The sequence below is a fragment of the Pongo pygmaeus genome, chromosome 12 (assembly GCF_028885625.2).
Source record: "Pongo pygmaeus isolate AG05252 chromosome 12, NHGRI_mPonPyg2-v2.0_pri, whole genome shotgun sequence".
Lineage (NCBI taxonomy): Eukaryota > Metazoa > Chordata > Mammalia > Primates > Hominidae > Pongo > Pongo pygmaeus.
The window spans coordinates 103,141,968-103,160,675 of NC_072385.2; the positions used below are offsets into that span (position 1 = coordinate 103,141,968).

Here is an 18,708-nt window from a genome sequence, read left to right on the forward strand (position 1 = left end):
CACGCTTGTAAGCAAAGGGCTTGCCTCCCTGCCAGGCACGCTTATGTTACTCAAACACTCATTTTCAGATACCATTGAGCATGCTGATGAGCCTCTTGGAATGTGGCCCCTAGAACTGGGCTAGCCTGTCGAGAGCAGTGCCTTACTGCTGTTGAATCTGGTCAGAGCCTGCCAAATCTTTCATTTGTCTCATTTTAAATAGGAAGTCAAGTGAGGCATACAAAAGATTTTCAAAATGAAATTTAGCCAAGACAGATCCTGCTATTTACTTGCATAGTTAACTTCTTAAATGTAAAGACAGGTTTGCAGTTCCCTTAGTTAATTTCATCTTCTTGGTTCTGAAGTCATTTAGAATTTTGATTCTGCTATCTGCTTGGTTAATTGCTCTTGATTTCCACTATTAAAAATGATGAAAGAGTTGAAAAGGATCTTCATTTTTATTTCAACATCTTCTTTAAGGACCAAGATAAAAATGTAGAATAGGACAGGACACGGGACAGAGCTCTGTAACTATTACAATGCAATGATTCTTAGCTATTCCAGACCATTCATCCATGATCTCTGGGTCAAACTGCGAATTCTATTTACTACGCTGTATTCTACTTTACTATGCTACGTTGCACTCCACTATCATAGTACGTAATATACAACCTACTCAATGTAGTCTACACACAGGGAATAGGTGGAGATTTTATCAAATACTTTTTAAAAATCAAGACTATATATATATATATATATATATATGTAATTCTCTTCCTTCAAAGTAAGGACTCTATTTTGGGGAAGAAAGGAAAAGGGAGGGAAAATTAAGTAATTGGCTTTGGCAAAGCTATATTTGCTAATACAGATACCAGCTTTATTTCCTAAGTACTCAAAGTATTTCTCTGTAAGTCTATTTCAGATTTTGATATATATGTTGGACTTCATAAAAATATTATTATAGAGCTATAAGAAATTTTTAAATCAATGTTTTGGAAGAATGTGTTAATTACAAATTTTCTATTTTAAAAAGAGAATCTCTTACAAAGTTTCTTACATTAAATTCCCATAAGAATTAATATTGGCTCAATTATAAAAATTAAACATAAGCAAATATTTGTAATACATTTGTATTAGTGTAAAGAATATTGATCTTTTGTTTGTCTTTTGTTCATCAAAAGATACTGTAAAGGGGTTAAGAAGATAGGCCACAAACTGGGAGAAGATATTTACAAGACATATGACCAACAAAAGACGAATATCCAGAGTGAGTATTGAATTCCTACAAATCCATAAGAAACAGACAACCCAATAGACAAATGGGCACAAAATATGAATATTCCTCAAGACAGGGAACATGAATGGAGAATAAACATATTGAGAGATGCTCAATTTTACCAGCAATCAGGGAAACAAATTAAGACATACGAGTTGCCACTTACTCCCACGAGATGGGTACAAATAGAAAGCCTGCCAATACCAAGAGTTAGTGAGGATATATAGCAATGGCAACTCTTTTACACTGTTGGTGAAATTATAAATTGGTACAACCTGGGAAAATAATTTGACATACTTAATGACATTGAGTATGTGAGTTTCCTGAACCCAAAAATTCTACTCCTTGTAATATAAACTAGAGAAACTCTTGCATGTTTATCAGGAGATATGTACAATAACATTTATAGCATTATTTTTCATTAAAACAAAGAGAAGAGCATTAAATGTCCATTGAGAGGAGAAGTACAAATAAATCATAGGATAACATACAGCAGTGAAATAAATGAAATCCCGCTACTTTTTAACCATGGGTGCAGGGAGAAGCAAATTATTGAAGACTATATAAACTATATATAGCACTTAATTTTTGAAACAACTCTACTTAGAATATACAAAAACTGCATATGTTTAAGGTATAAATTTTGATGAGTTTTGACATGTGTATACACATGTGAAATCATCACGACATTCAAGATGAAAAATATTTCTATCACCCCCAAAAGTTTCTCATAACCCATTCCTCCCTCCACCCCTATTTCTGAGCAACCACTGAACTTCCTTCTGTCACGGTACATTAGTTTGCATTTCTAGGATTTTGTATAAATGGAGTCATATAACATGTATTCTACTTTGACTGGCTTTCACATAGCATAATGATTTTAGAGATTTATTCATGTTGTTGCATGTATCAATAATTCATTTCTTTTTATTGCAGAGTAGTACTTTATGGGTACATCACAATTTATTCATTCACTTTTGATGGACATTGGATTGTGTCCAACTTTTGGCTATTAAATATAAGTCTGTTTTGATTATGCACAAGTCTTTGTATAAATGTATGCTTTCATTTCTCTTGGGTAAATTCCTAGGACTGGAATGGCTGGATCATTTTGAAGGTGTATGTTTTAACATTTTAGGACACTGCCACACTGTTTTCTAATGTAGTCATACCAATTTACATATCTACCGAGAGTGTATGAATGTTGCAGTTTTCCATCTCCCCATAAACAGTGTGATCAGTCTTTTTAAATTTTAGGCCATTAGAAAATGGCCTATAGTGAGCTTTCACCGTGGTATGAATTTGCATTTCACTGATAACTTATGATGTGGAACATCTTTTCAAGTTGGGTTATTGCTTGTTTTTATATATTCTTTGGTGATGTGTCTATTCAAATCTTTTGGCCATTTTAATGGTTTTTTTTCTGATTATTGATTTGTAAGAGTTCTTTATATGTTGTGGATTCAAGTCCTTTGTCTGATATATGTGCTGCAAATATTTTCACCTAGTCTGAAATTTGCATTTTTGTTTTTTTAATGGTGTCTTTTAAACTTTCGATGAAGTCTAATTTATCAATTTTTTTTCTTGTATGGCTCATATTTTTTGTATTCTATCAAAAACACATTTACCTACCCCAAGTTTGCAAATGTTTTCTTCTGAAAGTATTATAATTTAAGTTTTACCTTTAGGTCTGTGATCATTTTGACTTGGTTTTTGTGTATGGTGAGAAGTAACATCCATGTTTGTTTGTACTTTTCCCATTTAGAAATCCTGTTGATCCAGCACCATTTTTTTGGAAAGACTTTTCTTTCCTCCATTGAATTGCCTTGAAACCTCTCTCAAATTAATTGGCCATATATGTGTTGCTTTATTCTAGATTCTGTACCCTTCTCCATTTATCTATTTGTCTATATTTTTGCCAGTACAGTAGCTTTATAACATGTATTGAAGTCAGGTTGGGTAAGTCCTTCAGTTTTTTCTTCTTTTTAAAAATTGCTTTGGTTATTCTAGGTTCTTCACATTTAGATGTAAATCTTAGAATCTGCTTATCAATTTCTAACAACAAAAAAAAGCATGCTAGAATTTTGGTTAGGATTGTATTGAACCTATAGAGAAATTTGGAAAAAAACTGCCATCTTGACAGTATTGAGCCTTCCAATAAATGAACCAGATATATCTCTCTATTTATTTAGTTTTCCTTTAATTTTTCTCAGCAATGTTTTATAGTTTTTTCTTTTTCTTTTTTTTTTTTTTTGAGACGGAGTCTTGCCCTTTCGCCCAGGCTGGAGTGCAGTGGCGCGATCTCGGCTCACTGCAAGCTCTGCCTCCCGGGTTCACGCCATTCTCCTGTCTCAGCCTCCCGAGTAGCTGGGACTACAGGCGCCCGCCACCACGCCCAGCTAATTTTGTTTTGTATTTTTAGTAGAGACGGGGTTTCACCGTGTTAGCCAGGATGGTCTCGATCTCCTGATGTCGTGATCCACCCGCCTCGGCCTCCCAAAGTGCTGGGATTACAGGCGTGAGCCACCGCGCCCGGCCTATAGTTTTTTAATGTAGATATCTTTAATGTCTTTAATGTTAGATTTTTTTCCCAAGTATTTTGTATTTTGGATGTTACTATTCTCTTATTTTTTGTTGCTATTATATAATAATATAATTTTTAATATTAACCTTGTATCTTGTGACCTTACTAAATTTAAGTATTAGTTCTAGTAGTTGTTTTGTAGATTTCCTACAATCAAAATGCCAAAATAGGACCTTCTTGTTTCTGATCTTTTTGCCTTTAATTTTCTTGTTGCATTGGCTAGGACCTTCACAACAGTGGCAAATAGAACTAAAACAGTGGGCATTCTTGCCTTGATTCTGATCGTAAAGGGAAGAAAATGCACTTTCCATCATTAAATATTATGTTAGCTGTAAATTTTTCACAGATACCCTCCTGAGGATGTTACCTACTATTTCTAGTTTTCTGAGAGTTTTTATCATAAATTATGTCTTTGTAGCTTTTTACTGTGGTAGATTGCAGGTGGATTTTAAAAAAATATAAATCAATCTAACATTCCTGGAATAAACCCAACTTATGATGTGGTATCTTTCTTCTTCTTCTTTTTTTTTTTACATTATTGGATTTGATTTGCTAAAATTTTAAGGCTCTTTGCTTCTCTATTCCTGAGAATATTGGTCTGTAATTTTTTTTCAGGAAGAAGATTTCTTTATGAGGTTTTGTTTTTAGTATTTTGCTGAGCTGATAAAAATAAGTTCAGCCATATTTCCCTTCTCCTCTATTTTTTGAGGAAGTTCGTGTAAGATTAGTGTTACTCTGTCCTTGAAGGTGTCATAGAATTCACTAGTGAAACTATCTGAGCCTGGGGGTTTCTTCTGGAGAAAGCTTCGGATAGTAAATTCAATTTCTTTACTATATGTGGCATTATTCAGATTTTCTGTTTCTTCTGTGTCAACTTTGATAAATTGTATTTTTCAAGAAATTGATCCATTGTATATAACTTAGCAGATCTGTTGGCATTGGGTGGTTCGTAGTATTCTCTTATTAGCCCTTTAATGTCTATAGGATGTGTGGTGATAACCCCTTTATCAAATGATAATATTGGCAATTTATGTTTTCTCTCTTTCACTCTTGATCAAGTTGACTAGGGGTTTGTCAATGTTGTTGATCTTTTCAAAGAAGCAGATTTTTGCTTTGCTCATTTTATCTGTTGTCTCTCTTCTGTTTGATTAATTTCTGCTCTTATCTGTCTTCTGTTTTACTAATTTCTGCTCTTGTCTTTCTTATTTATGTCCTTCTACTTATTCAGGTCTTCCTAATTCTCTTATGATATTATCTTTGACTCATAAATTATTTAAAAGTGTGTTTAATTCCAGATATTTGGGGTTTACCTAAATATTCTATTGTTACTGAATTCTGCCTGTGAATTTTCATGTAGAAGAACAACATGTAGTTCAGGGAAAAGAGAGAAACTGGGACAATAAATGCCCTTTTCATGTTTCTGGGCAGAAGTAATTTAGGTAATTTATCTGTGTATTCTTACAACTATTTATTTCTGAGAGAGAGAAATACAAGCAGGTTAAGACAAGATTAGAGTCAGATAAATAAATAATAATGAACATCTTTTCATAAAATATTTCATGGTTTAAGTCTCCTTCCATATATTTTCTTATTTGATTTTTCAACAAAGTATCATGTTCCCATTTGACAGATGAAGAAACAGGTGTTTAGTGTGTACGAGGCAGAATGAGGACTTGAGTCAGGATGTTCTGAAGTCACTTAACTCTTATGCATCTTTTCCATGAAATGTTAATAAAAGTTCTCCAATAAAAGGACTTACTGGTTATATGTGTGAAACACTGGGAGCAAACTTAAGTTTCTTTATCGAAGGGCTTCTTGGAGCTTTTTGTGAATTTCTGTAAAGACTGTTCAGTATCAGATGTTTTCCAAAATAATTTCACCTCATAATTTGTTATTTGTGGAGTGTTTCATGAAGCAACTGCTTCATAGAACACACTCAAGAATAGCTGATATGTAATATTTAATCTGCTGACACTCAGGAGATTTTATTGAATACCTACTATGTGCCAGGCCTAGCGCTAGGTGCTGGCAGATCAAGATACTGCTAAGACATAGTCGTGTGGCTCAGCAGTATCTAAGACATATCTCCCATTAAGGAGCCCTTATCATTTTTCCATTAATTCAAATAATGTTTACATACTTATCACTGTTGCTGCTCTGTCATTTGTTCTTGTGTCCACTGGCATCCTCCGTCTATTCTCTGAGAACCTTACCGACATGACCCAATTCCCCTTTGATCTGCACACTCCCTGCAGTATGCAGCCAGGGCTAGGAGAGTTGTTGGATCAGGCTGGGGTTAGTCACTGCCATGGCCTGAACTGTACTGTCCCCCTCCCCCAACAAATTCATATGAAACCCTAACCCCCAACATGATTTTACCTAGAGATAAGGTCTTTAAGAGGCAATTAAACTTAAAAGAGATCATAAAAGTGGGGACTAATCTGATAGAACTGTGGTCTTATAAGAAGAGGACGAGGGAAAGATCTCTTCCCCACCCTCCACCACATACTGGCACTCTGATCTGTGACTTCTAGCCTCCAGAACTGTGAGAAATAAATTGTTAACCCATTTATGGCTAGTGTTCCATTATTGGAACGCTAAGCATGTGGGAGTTATTTATATCCTACTGCTCAAGGTCATCACCAAGGTCTGATTGCAAAACTTTAAAAAAATTGCAATCTCAGGCATAAATGCAGTTAAGCCCCTCAGTTGGTGGTATTTTGCTATGGCAGCCCGAGCTCACTCAGTCACCCAACTCAGCAAAGGATGCAGGGAAGCTCGTTTCATAGACAGCAAGGGCAGCTAAGGAGGCTTTGTAGCCCTGAGCCACAGCTCCTGCTTGCTTCTCAGCCTAATTCTGAGCTTGACTCATGAGCTCACACAAGCTTCTTACATGAAGAACTTTATATCAATTATTTTTGTGATGTTTCTAGCTCCTCTTGTGTGATTTTTCTTGCAACACCCAAGAGCTGCCCCAGCAGCAAGATAAACTTTATCTTGAATATCAGGTAGGCCTTTCAGCAACCTTTTTTTCCCTTAAATTAACAAAACTGGGTCTTCTTCTGCCTTTGGCTACCCTGCAAAGTGAGACAAATTGGGTAGAGAAGAGAGGAAAGAACCAGAAAGCCCTCCCAAAAATGACAGCAGGAAAATCAGGTGGTCCTCTTCTGCTGTGCAAAAAAGTGAAATGTTGTCAGGTGCTGTGGGCCCTTCCTGAGAACATGAGCCTACAGGCTGTTCCCTGGTGAAGCCAAGAGCAACTCAGAGGAAAGAAGAACTATGTGTGTGGAGGCGGAACAAGCTTCCCCTGCCTGCTTCTCCCTTCCCCATCAAGAGTCTCCTCCCAGAACAGCCCATCTCCGCGGCAGCAGACACACGGCCTGCTGCCTGTCCCCAAGCCTTCCCTTCCCCCAGGCCTGGGCAGCCCATGTAGTGAATGCAGAGCAGTAACAGAGCCCAGGGCCCAGGTCTGATTGACCATCCTGACCCTCACCCTGCAAGCCCCTCTGAGCCTAGCCTGTCCTGGATATGAGCAAGTCCTCGTCTCAGACAGTGTTGGGCCTCTGCGCAGTCCTTTCCTGCTCAAAATCACAATGATCATCATCCTAATAACCACCATGTATTGGCTGCTTTGTACTTACCAGTCACTGTGCTGAGTGTTCTGGAAGCATGGTTTCATCTGAGTTTCACAACAACCCTATAACATGTGTAATAGTATCATCATCTCCATTTCACAAATGAGGCAAGTGAATCTTAGAATGGGAATTCCTAAAGTCTGGCCAGTCCCCTACCCAATAGTGGACAGTGGGGGCCCCCGACATGGACTAGGAACTGATCCTCACATATAAGACCTTTGTATGATTCCAAAGGAGAAATGAAGCAAAATTCTTTAGAATTTCATTTTTATATGCAATTAAGGGCTACTTGCAGGCAATCCCATAATTATATTATTAAGGGTAACTACAATTTGGTTTTCATAAACCAAAACTAGCTCATTGCTAGAGTTTATCACACATTGTAATTCAATATTTTCCTGAGAGGTAGGAGGCTTGGCAATGCTATACCGGTTCCACTGTCCCTGAGCATGCACAGAGAATTGGTAGACCCATGATTTTCACAACTCTTCATTATTGAGTGCCATTGCCTTTTGTCTTGAATTGACAATCAATTTCTATCACTGTTTTCTTGCTCTTGAATGATACCTTGACATTTCAGCTTTATCAGTATTTAATTTGTTGTGGGCCCTCTTTTTAACCCTATTGTGAGTGGTGAGACATACTGAATATTTTGTGCCATTATTCTATAAGAACTCAATTGAAGAAATGTACATGTGTATTAGGTTAAACTAAACAGAGCTGTTTGTATTTAACCATTTCTTACCTTAGGTTAAACCCTATGAAACTGACTATATTCAACCATTTTTGACCTACAAAAATGGCAGTTCTGTATGGTCCAATCTAATAGTTCAAATGTAAATGTAAATTATTCATATCTTGTTTGTCAGACAGTTGTATGCACAATTCTCTCCAAATATGCTTGCACAATGACTGGTGATATTCTGTCTACAAATTTGTGCTATCTAAATAACTTGCCACATGCTATTACAAGGTAATTGTAAGAAAATTGCTAAGTTATGTTAAGTTTACATACATTTTTCCAGGATTCAAAATTTTGATTATGAGTTCATATTCTTTTCTTAGAATTTATTCCTTTATAGTCCTTGCTCATTCATTATCACCTGCTTCCTTTTCCACTGTGAAGTGGAAATGGGTGGAACACACGGACCCTGGGATTTTTTGTGCCACCTGCACTGACCCTGGTCGAAGAAGCTTGAAAAGCCCTATTTTAAGGACCAGAGAGGTTTTTCAATTCCCATAACTAGGAAGTGTGGATTCAGGATTCCCATCCAGGCCAGCCTCACAGATGGAGGACGTGGTACATTTTTGGTGAATGGCACCAGTTACATTCCTGTGGCTGCCTGAACAAGAAACCTCAGCCTTCCTTGTCAACTCAAGGAAAATTGGGATGCTAACATTTACTGAGGGACTACTGCATGCCTGTCACTCTGCTCAGTTGGTTAGGCCAAAACTTATTTAATATCATAACAAACCTATGAGATTTATAGCTTCAATCCATACAGCTGGAGAAATAGGTTCACAGGCTTGAATATTCGCTCCAAATTGCAGAAGCAGTATGTAGCTGATGAAAGCAGAAAGCAAACTTCAAAACCCATGTGATATTCACTGCACTATCTTTTCTTTGTTTTCTTTTTTTCCTCCCTATCCCCCATATTCAATTCTCCACCTATGAAATTACACAAAATCTGTCCACACTCCACCATCTTCCCTTCTGATGCTCTAGCACCGTCTCTCCTGTGGACAAGTGCAGCAGCTCCTGGCTTCCTTCCTGCATCCAGTCCCTGCTCACACCCTCTCTCTGGTCCCCAGATTGCTCCTAGCAGCCCCATTCTATGTACAGATCTGATCATGCCCCACCTCTTCAACAGCCCTGCAGAGTTTACGGGGTGTATAAAACATTTCCTCACCCAGCTTTCCAACCTACCTTTCTGACAATCTCTTCCAACACTTCCTACCCACCCTCTGCCCCCATCCCACAAAACCCTCCAACACCCCATGACCTTTCCAATGCAACTCATGGGCTTCTGTGCACTTGCTACTCAGGGAAGCTGTGGACACCTTTTTTTAGCCTATCTACCAGTTCTTCACTTGGCAGTGCTCAATAAATGTTCATGAGATGTACTAGTACTCCATAGCATCTTGCGCACGTGAGAGCACATTGGAAAGCTGTTTTGTACAGCAGATTGAAAGGTTAACTGGGAGTGAGGATGCTTGAATCCTAGTTCAGGCTTAATGACTGTGCCACCAGGGACAGTGCAGACTTAGTCTCAGTCCCTGTAAAGGGTGGTATATCAGAGTGCCCATCTGGGGCTCACATTTGATGATGCAAAGGACTTGATGGCGTACCCCAAAGGTATCCCTTTTTCTCACCAACAGGAAAGGACCTCGGAAGTCTTCTAAGGAGAGTCATGGCGTATAACCAGGAACCTTCAGTGGAGACCTCCATCATCAAGTTCAAGGACCAGGACTTTACCACCTTGCGGGATCACTGCCTGAGCATGGGCCAGATGTTTAAGGATGAGACATTCCCTGCAGCAGATGCTTCCATAGGCCAGAAGCTGCTCCAGGAAAAACGCCTCTCCAATGTGATATGGAAGCGGCCACAGGTGAGTGAGCCCATCAGGAGCATACCCAGCTCCAGGGTCCTCGGAGTCGCCTGCCATGGCACCTCCAGCCAAAAGGAGGTGGGGCCAAACCAAACTGGAAGGAGAATGAAATTCACCGGGTGTCTCTGCTCCAGTGTTGTAGCTACTCAGTGGGATGGGAAGATGCTATAGCAGGAACCAGGAGCCCAGACTCCTGAGTTCTAACCCAGTTCTAACACTAAGTACATCACTAAATTAAAATACCTCAGTTTTTCATCTAAAAAATAGGAAACCATGGGTATGAAATTGTAGTTGTTGCTTTTTGGAGTCTCCTCCACCCCATAAGTGACCCCATCTATCACTCTGTCACCCTTTCTTCTCTTCAGGTGTCAGTATCTTTATATTCTTTTTTCCTTCCCTGTTAGAATTTGCTCAAAGGGAAGATATCAGGTCAGTCATTTACACTATAGGATGAATTGAAATAATCACCTCCCCTCTCTCTTTTATATTCACATTCTCAATCTTAGAGAGGCTTGACCACCTGTAAGAGAATTTTAGACATCAGCTTTAAAATTAGGGAGAAATTGCAGGACAACATTCAGATGTCCCTGACTCCACAACCCCAGCAGATGGCCACTACCTCTACCTTGCAGCCAGGTGAGCCCTCCTGGTTTTTCTAGAACTATCTCAATTTTAGGGCATGACAACTCCACGGAAAATGTCTCAGCTGACTCAACATTCTGATAATCTCATCAGGACTACTGTTGATGCAAAGCACCCGGATAAGGACCACCCTAAGGACCCTCCTTATCAAACCTCTATCCACACTTCTGTAGGCTGCCAGCATAACGTAGAATGAGATAAAATAATAGAATGTCTAGTAAGCTAATCATTATAATATCTGCAACCATTATTGAGCACTGATTAAATGCCAAGCACTGTCCAAACACTTCCCATAAAGTGAAGGTAGGTTACAGAGTAAAGTTATTTTCTAATGGTGGCTACTAATAGGCTATGAGGTCCTCTAAAGTATTTGTCTGGTCTGTGGATATCTAACTCAGTTCTGCACATGGGAAGGAGAACTGAAGACATCAGGGTCTGGGAGGCAACACCTCTTGCCCTATGTTGGGACAGATTTGAAGCTTTGGTGAAGGGAAGGGTTAGGGATCAGGTAGCGTTTGGAATGCTGCTTAGAGAAAAGTGGGGTGTTTCAGCATTCTAGGATCCTCTTATCAGCCATTGGCAGTAAGTCCTCAACAATGACTCTCTTCTTCTAGCCTTTACCTCCTGAGGAGAGCTGAAGCAGAGAATTCTATTTAAAGAAGTTCCAAGAGGTCATTTTTTTTCCTTTGCTATTTTCAGAGGCTGAGATTATTTTAGAAAGTGGTGGGATTTTTTTCTCACAAGGTGCTGAGCAATAGATGTGAGACCATATTTATAGTGTTGAAGAATTTATAACACTTCTCTTTAGAAAGGATTGAGAGATTCTAATTATCTGAATCTCACAACAACTCAACTTGTGATGTCTTTTGGGGGCAAGGAGAAACTGAGGCCAACAGAAGTGAAATTACTTATAAAGAATAATGCCAGGAATCCAAAATAGAGGCAGCCAGGGGCCGAATCTGCTTTTCCCATTACTACTCTCCTCATCCAAAATCTTACCTGAGCTCTACTGCAGGGATTGGGGAGAGGGGTCTTTTTCATTCTGGCACTTCTTTTTAAATGTCATATTTCTTTGTCTTCTTATCACAGTTGACAAGACTTGCCTTTGTGTAGTGCTTTCCAGAGCTTTCCATGTGTCTTCTCATGCTTTATCTCCTTTGTTTTCTCCTAACTTTATAGAAAACTGATGTTCAGACAGTTGATATGATAAGCCAAGGTTACATGATTAGTGAGGGAAGGATCCAGAATTTAAATGAAGATTCTTTCCATCTGCTGCACTTTCCCCCCACTGACTTAAGTGCCTAATAGGGGCTCTGTTGGAATTTGGATGAACAAGTACATGAGTGAATGGATGAATGAAGGACCCTATCTACAGGTGCCTGATGCATGTTTCAAGTTCACACGTTCAAGAAAGAAACCTTAAGTCGACCTATTTTCCAAGCAGGACAGTAAAGGAAAAAGCCAATGCACTCACCCCTTCTACACTGTGATGTCCTTGACCCACCGTGTACAGCTGTGACTGCAGAGAGCACTGGAAGAGGAGCCACATCAGCCTGGCCCAATCCTAGTAGCAATGGCCACACCCACAGAGTGCTGACCATATGGCAGGCCTGGCTTTAGGAGCTTTGACTCATCAATCCTCACAGTAACTCTATGATAAGGTACTGTTATGAGCCTCATTTTGCAGCTGAGAAGCAGAATCAGAGAGTAGGGGGACTTCTGCCCAAAGTCATATAGTTGATGATAGTAGAGCTGGAATTTGAACCCAGGAGTCTGGTTCCAAGACCTGAGCTCCTAACACCATGTTACATGGCTCCTGTAAGGCCTCATCATAAGCTCATGTCCTATTCTGGGCTCCTGCCTGTCACTAGTAATTTTTTTGCACTAGTAGAATCTTCTACCTCATGTGAGTAAAACAGGAATCAATCCCTCTCTAAAGTTGATCTGTCTATGTTCTGCCCTTTTTTCTCTTTTTAGGGATAAAAATGGCACCTGTACCACATATGATTACTTTAAGTACTAAATGAGTACAATACTTAGAACAGTGTCTAGCACAGTATAAACACTAAGTAAACACTAGTTTTTGTTACTGTGATTAATTTGGGAAAAGTCATAAGGTAGCAGCTCAGGGCCTATTCCCTGGGATTCTTGGGTTTTCACAGTCCAGCCATCTCAGCTTCAGCCCTTGGCCAGTTTAAGAAAACTCTTTCAGGGAAAAATATGGGTCAGGGGCTGAAGGAAGGTTGGCAGAGAGTGTAGAAAATGCCTTTCTTCTCATGTTCTGCTTTTTTTTTTTTCTTTTTTTTTGAGATGGAGTCTTGTTCTGTTGCCCAGGCTAGAGTGCAGTGGCACAATCTCGGCTCACTGCAACCTCCACCTCCTGGGTTCAAGTGATTCTCCTGCCTCAGCCTCCTGAGTAGCCGGGATTACAGGCATAAGCCACCATGCCTGGCTAATTTTTGTATTTTCGTAGAGACGGGGTTTTACCATGTTGGTCAGGCTGGTCCCAAACTCCTGACCTCGAGTGATCCACCCACCTCAGCCTCCCAAAGTGCTGGGATTATAGGCACGAGACACCACGCCCGGCCTCATGTTCTGCTTTCTATCACTATTGTTAGAAAGTTGACTCCCAAGCCATAGCTTGCTGAGTGCCTGTCCAGAGGTCTGACTAGTGGCCCTTAAACTTCAACTATATAATGGCTGAGGTAGCACCAAGGTGTTTTAGGCCATCTCCACATTCTAAGTTTTTCCTGACAATGAGAAAGCTCCTCCTGTAGGCAACTGGTAAACCACAAGGGACATCATTCTGTTTTGAGTATTCATCCCAGCTTGGCAGGTTCAACACTAGCCCAAGAGTCAGGGGCATAAGAACCAGGCTTAGCTTTCTATGCCTGGTGCAGAAAAGTTGTTTTGTGTCATATATCTTACTTTCTCTCACCTCCCCACCATCTTACCTACCCTTTCCTTCCTCTGGCTCTTGTCCTTCCTTCCTCTAACAATTAACCCAATAATCTAAACCATTTTGCTGCTGAAACTTTTTCTGAAGTAGAAGGAAGCCCTGTTCACATCCTGCTTCAGTCTGTTCCCAAGCCCTCCCCCTCCCCCAGCCAGGCTCCACAACAGCCCATGATGGTGCCCTGTGCAAATGGCACTGAGAGGACCCGACTCCTCATCAGCCTCAATGCTTCCTACAACCCCGGTCTCAGCAAGGGACAGTGCTAAGGATTACACTTACACGTGAGGTATCTATGTGATATTTCCCTGAGCTAAATTTAGTACTTAGAGTAGACGCCTTTTAGGAGAACTTTTATTTCATGGATAGTTTATCAAGCATGTACATGTGAGAAGTATTATGCTAAGCACTTTACATGCAATGTTTCATTTAATTACCCTCACAGTCCTGTGAGGTAGATAATATTATCATCCTCATTAAATAGATCAGCACCATCCAATAGAACATTCTGTGATGATGGAAATGTTCTTCCTGCACTGTTCAATACAGTAGCCACTAGTCACGTGTGGCTATTGAGCACTTGAAATGTGACTGATGCAACTGAGGGATTAAAGGTTTAAATTTTATTGAATTTAAATTAATTTAAATGTAAGTATCCACATATGGCTTGTGGCTACCATATTGGACAGTACACGATGGTAGACAGTAGAGCTTCACAACAATCACCAATGTTGTCAAATAAACTGAAATTTCATCTTTGTACCCATTTTATAGTAAAACACATTTTACTTCTCAACTGAAAAATGGGCTGTGTGCCCCAAGCACGTTGCTTAACAGGTGTTCGAAGCTCAGCACAGCCGCGTTGTGGCTTCCCGCCTGTGGTCATCCTAGAGGGAGGCACTGCCTATCCAAGTGACACCTTCCTTCCATGCAGCCAGAGCAGTTTCTGAAAGGATCAGTCACTAGAAACGATTCGCCTTGAGACCAAAATATGTTCTTCAGGAAAGGAAGAGGTTAACAAGGTAAAGTTGTAAGTGCAGGTTAGGTTATGAAAACATTCCATAAGGCAATAGGTAACAAAAAATGGCAGAAAGTGACCCTGCCAACAGCCAAGTGTCATTCAGCCAGAGAACTTTAATGCCAATAAATCAAAGTCCTCTAGCAAAAATAGAAAAGGGAGTGATGCTGCCACCTGTCCCAGACTGAACTCTGGCCACCGTGTGAAAGGGCCGAACACTAAGATGCTAAACACAGGGCTCTCTTGTCCAAGAGCAGCATGCCAAGTGAGGATGTGGAAGTCTTTAGAGAGAATGCAGAAATATGCCCAGTGATGTCACATGGAAGACATTATTTCTTGGCATATTTCTCTGTCTACCTCTGGAGATGATTAGGGTAGAGCAGCTGGCTTGAGATCACATCAGAGAGGGTATTTTCTAAGATGCCAGGAGCCCTTGAAATACAAGAGCTCTGACATACCTAATATAACACAGATTACCCCCAAGCTTTGCCTGGAGAAAGGTCTCCACAATCCAGAATTAAGTTCCTAAGATTACTTAGCTTGACTATTGCTGTTGGCTTCTGTATTACTCAGGGTTCTCCAGAGAAAAAGAATCATTAATATATATCCTGTTGACATATTTATTGCTAGTAAATATATCAATATATCTTATATAAATATATCCTAGTATATATCTCATTAACATATTGATGTATATCCTAATAGATATCCTATTGATATATTTATGATGAGAGATTTACTAGGAGGGATTGGCTCACATGCTTATAGAGGCTGAGAAGTCCCACAATATGCCACCTGCAATCTGGAGACCCAGGAAAGCCAGTGATGTAGTTAAATCTGAGTGGGAGGCCAGAGAACCAGAGAATGGATGATGTAATTCCCTGTCCAAGGACAGGAAAAGACCAATGTCTCAGCTCCAGGAGTCAGGCAGAGAAAGGGCAAATTCTCCCTTTATCTTTTGCTCTGTTTAGGCCCTGAATAGACTGGATGGTGCCCACCCACCCTGGGAAGGGAATCTGCTTTGCTAAATCCCCCAACTCAAATGTTAATGTCATGTGGAAGCACCCTCATGGACATGCCCAGAAGTAATGCTTAGCCAAGTATCTGGGCGCTCCGTGATGCAGTTAGGATGGTATATAAAATTAACCATCCCAGCTTCCTTCTGTACTAATAATGTTTCAGAGCCCTCAAAGGCCAAGTCCATCTCACAGGATCTGAAAACATAAAGTTGAGAAGATGCTGCCTGCTGGTGTGGTCAGAGTGAAGAACAAGACACTATGGAGGCAGACACTTGATTCAGAGCCTGTTTCTTGTGTGACCTGGAACAAATCGCTCAACTTCTCTGAACCTGCTCCCTGGCCCTGGCTGGGTCTCAGAATCCCCTGAGAAGCTATGTGAATCTTAAACGCTATCTCTGAATGACCTATGAAATCAAAGTAGTGGGAGGTGGGACACAGCAGTCTCCCTGTCTGTGAAGCTGCTGGGTGATTCACAGTCGGCTGGAGACTGCCCATTGCTGGCAGTTCAGCCTGAATCTAATCTAGGTTCTCATCACACTGGCTTCACTGCCCTGATGTGCCTGGCCCATCTGGTAACAGGTGGCCTTCCCAGAGTCAGCACATTCACATTTTCCCAGCCATCTTTACCTGTTTTCTTAATGGGCCTCGTCTCAGGAAGTCAGCCTGGCAGACTAAAATGCTCCTGGGTATCATTTCCATCCCTTCCTACCATCTCTCTTTCTGGATTATTGGTCACAGCTCTGAAGTCCAGGGTCTGGGAGGAACAAGCAGCTTAGAGGACAGGAGACACAGAAGCTGCTTTTGTGCCCACCTTTGATGCAAATGATTCCTGTGTTTTCCCATAAACTTGAAGTCGACTATTGATTTGTGGTTTAAAATCATCACCATTTAATTTTCATCACATTAAAATATCTTTTTGTTCCTAATTAGCTAAAATTTTTGTTTTTAATTTTTATTATTCTAGTAAATCATAAAAAGTTGTTGTGTGTTTATCAAATGCCTTCATAGCATTTATTGAAAGGATACAAATTTTTCTCCCTTTGGCCCATGTAAGTGCTACTTCATATTATTAGATGTCTGACGTGAAACATCCTTGCATTCTGCATTTCTACAGCAAATCCTACACGATGATAACAAATTATCCAAAATAAGTCTGGTATGTCTGTGTGTTTTCTCTCAGGTTGGGCATCAAGGCTATGCTGGTTTCTTAAATGGTGGCAGGATTCTTTTTTAATTTTTATTTTTACACTGAAACTGTCAATGACACTGGAATTGTCTATTCTCTGAAAGTTTGAGGGAACTCAGAGGAAAAATTGCATGTACCTGTAAGCCTTTATAGGGCATTCGGGTGATACTCTTTGGTAACTTTAAAATACTATTCCAAGGCTGTTAGTCTTTTCTGCTTATTTGCTAACATGAGTTAATGTTAGCCAAGTTAATTTTTGTCAGAAAATCATCAGATTTTTTAATTGATTGGCATAGAATTCTACATCATGATTTTATATTTCTAAAGCCCAATTTTTAATTCTATTTTTATTTGGGTTTCTCTACCATATTTGCCAAAGGTTGGGTCTATGTAACCCTCCCCCAAATATTAGGTTGGTGCAAAAGTAATTGTGGTTTTTGCCATTGAAAGTAATGGCAAAAACCATTATTGGACATTACTTTCAAAGGCAAATAATAGAACAATTTATTTATTAATCTTGCTGTTTTTCTGGTATATAATTCACTAATTATTCTTTTCAGTTCTTCCTCCTATTTTTGTGAGGCTCTTTTTGTCTTTTTCTTTCTAAGATCTATGCATTGACTGCTAAATTCATGTTTTTATTCTATCTTGTTTAATAATGAATGCATCTGAGGCTATGGGTTTGTCTGAGTATAGCCTTTTTAATTTTGCAAATATTTCAAAAGAGGGGGATCAATATTTATTGAACATGTACTATGTCAGACACTGTGCTAAGTATTTCACATCCTTCCTCATTTGTAAATGTAAGGACTGGTCCAGCTTTACAAGGCTGTTGGGAGCCTACCAGAGAGAACCCAGGAGCAAGGTACCTGCCCTCAGCAAGGGTTTGATGAATGACAGCCATTGCCTTGATTGCATCATCATTAGATTCTCTCAAATGTCCTTACATTTTGTATTATTGTTCCCATTTTACACATGAAGAAACTGAGGCACAGCAAAGTAATGGGAATTGTTCAAGGTCTCAAAGTCACGCAGGAAGAAATGTTAGAGTAGGATTCCACAGCAGGTCTGTCTGAATGGGCTTTCCAAGCACACCTACCCCTGCCCTGGGGATCCCTGGAGGGGAGCTAGCAAGACCACAGTGAAGAAGAGCTGTGGCCAAGGTCAAGAAAATGGAGGAAAGCTGTCTTTGTTCCTGGTCTGAAAATGCCACAGCCTCCATCTCTTCTTTACTTCTCACGAGTGGAGGATCTTTGACAGCAGGCCTCCTTTGAGACCTTAAGTCCCCTTTTCCAGTAGAGAGAGGAGACAAGTAAAGGCTACTGAAATGCCCTACACCATTTTAAAACTGGCTCTACTTGGAGCCCTGCATGCAGCCGAAGGCCCTCTGAGCGTCCTTCTCTCTTTCTTGCGTTGGAGGAAATGCCAAAGTTCTGCCCACCATGGCTCTGGCAGAGGGTGGGACCTGGTGCCACCCCAGGGTCCCCCTCACCCGGGTGAGGCCTGGGCCTGAGATTTCCCCTCCCGGCATGTGACGGTGTCAGTTAGTTGCAGAGAAAGCAGTGGGAGGAGTTTGGTAAAATGATCCCCACGGCCAGGATCCTGTGTTTGCAGGCGGGCACACCTTCGTTTTCCCCTTAGTGTGCATCTCTTCCAGGAAACCTGGGCAGTTTATGAAGAGCTGGCAGGTTCTACAAGGCACATGACTCTGTACATGAATGGCTACTGAGAAAATGAATCCAATTCTAGTTTGTAGGCCTGCTCTCTGCAGACTTATTGGTCAATGTGAAAAGAAATGATACAAGGA

The 18,708-nt window shown here is 40.2% G+C and overlaps 1 protein-coding gene across 1 annotated transcript in view; it reads left to right on the forward strand.

The window, feature by feature from the left end:
• CAPN13 (calpain 13) overlaps positions 1–18,708 on the forward strand; it is an 84,878-nt gene that overhangs the window by 10,380 nt on the left and 55,790 nt on the right. The window contains exons 2-3 of the mRNA XM_054475334.2: positions 1,161–1,246; positions 9,854–10,083. Of these exons, the coding sequence (XP_054331309.1) occupies positions 9,886–10,083 (198 nt within the window). The 5' untranslated portion in view covers positions 1,161–1,246; positions 9,854–9,885. The remainder of the gene's footprint in view (positions 1–1,160; positions 1,247–9,853; positions 10,084–18,708) is intronic.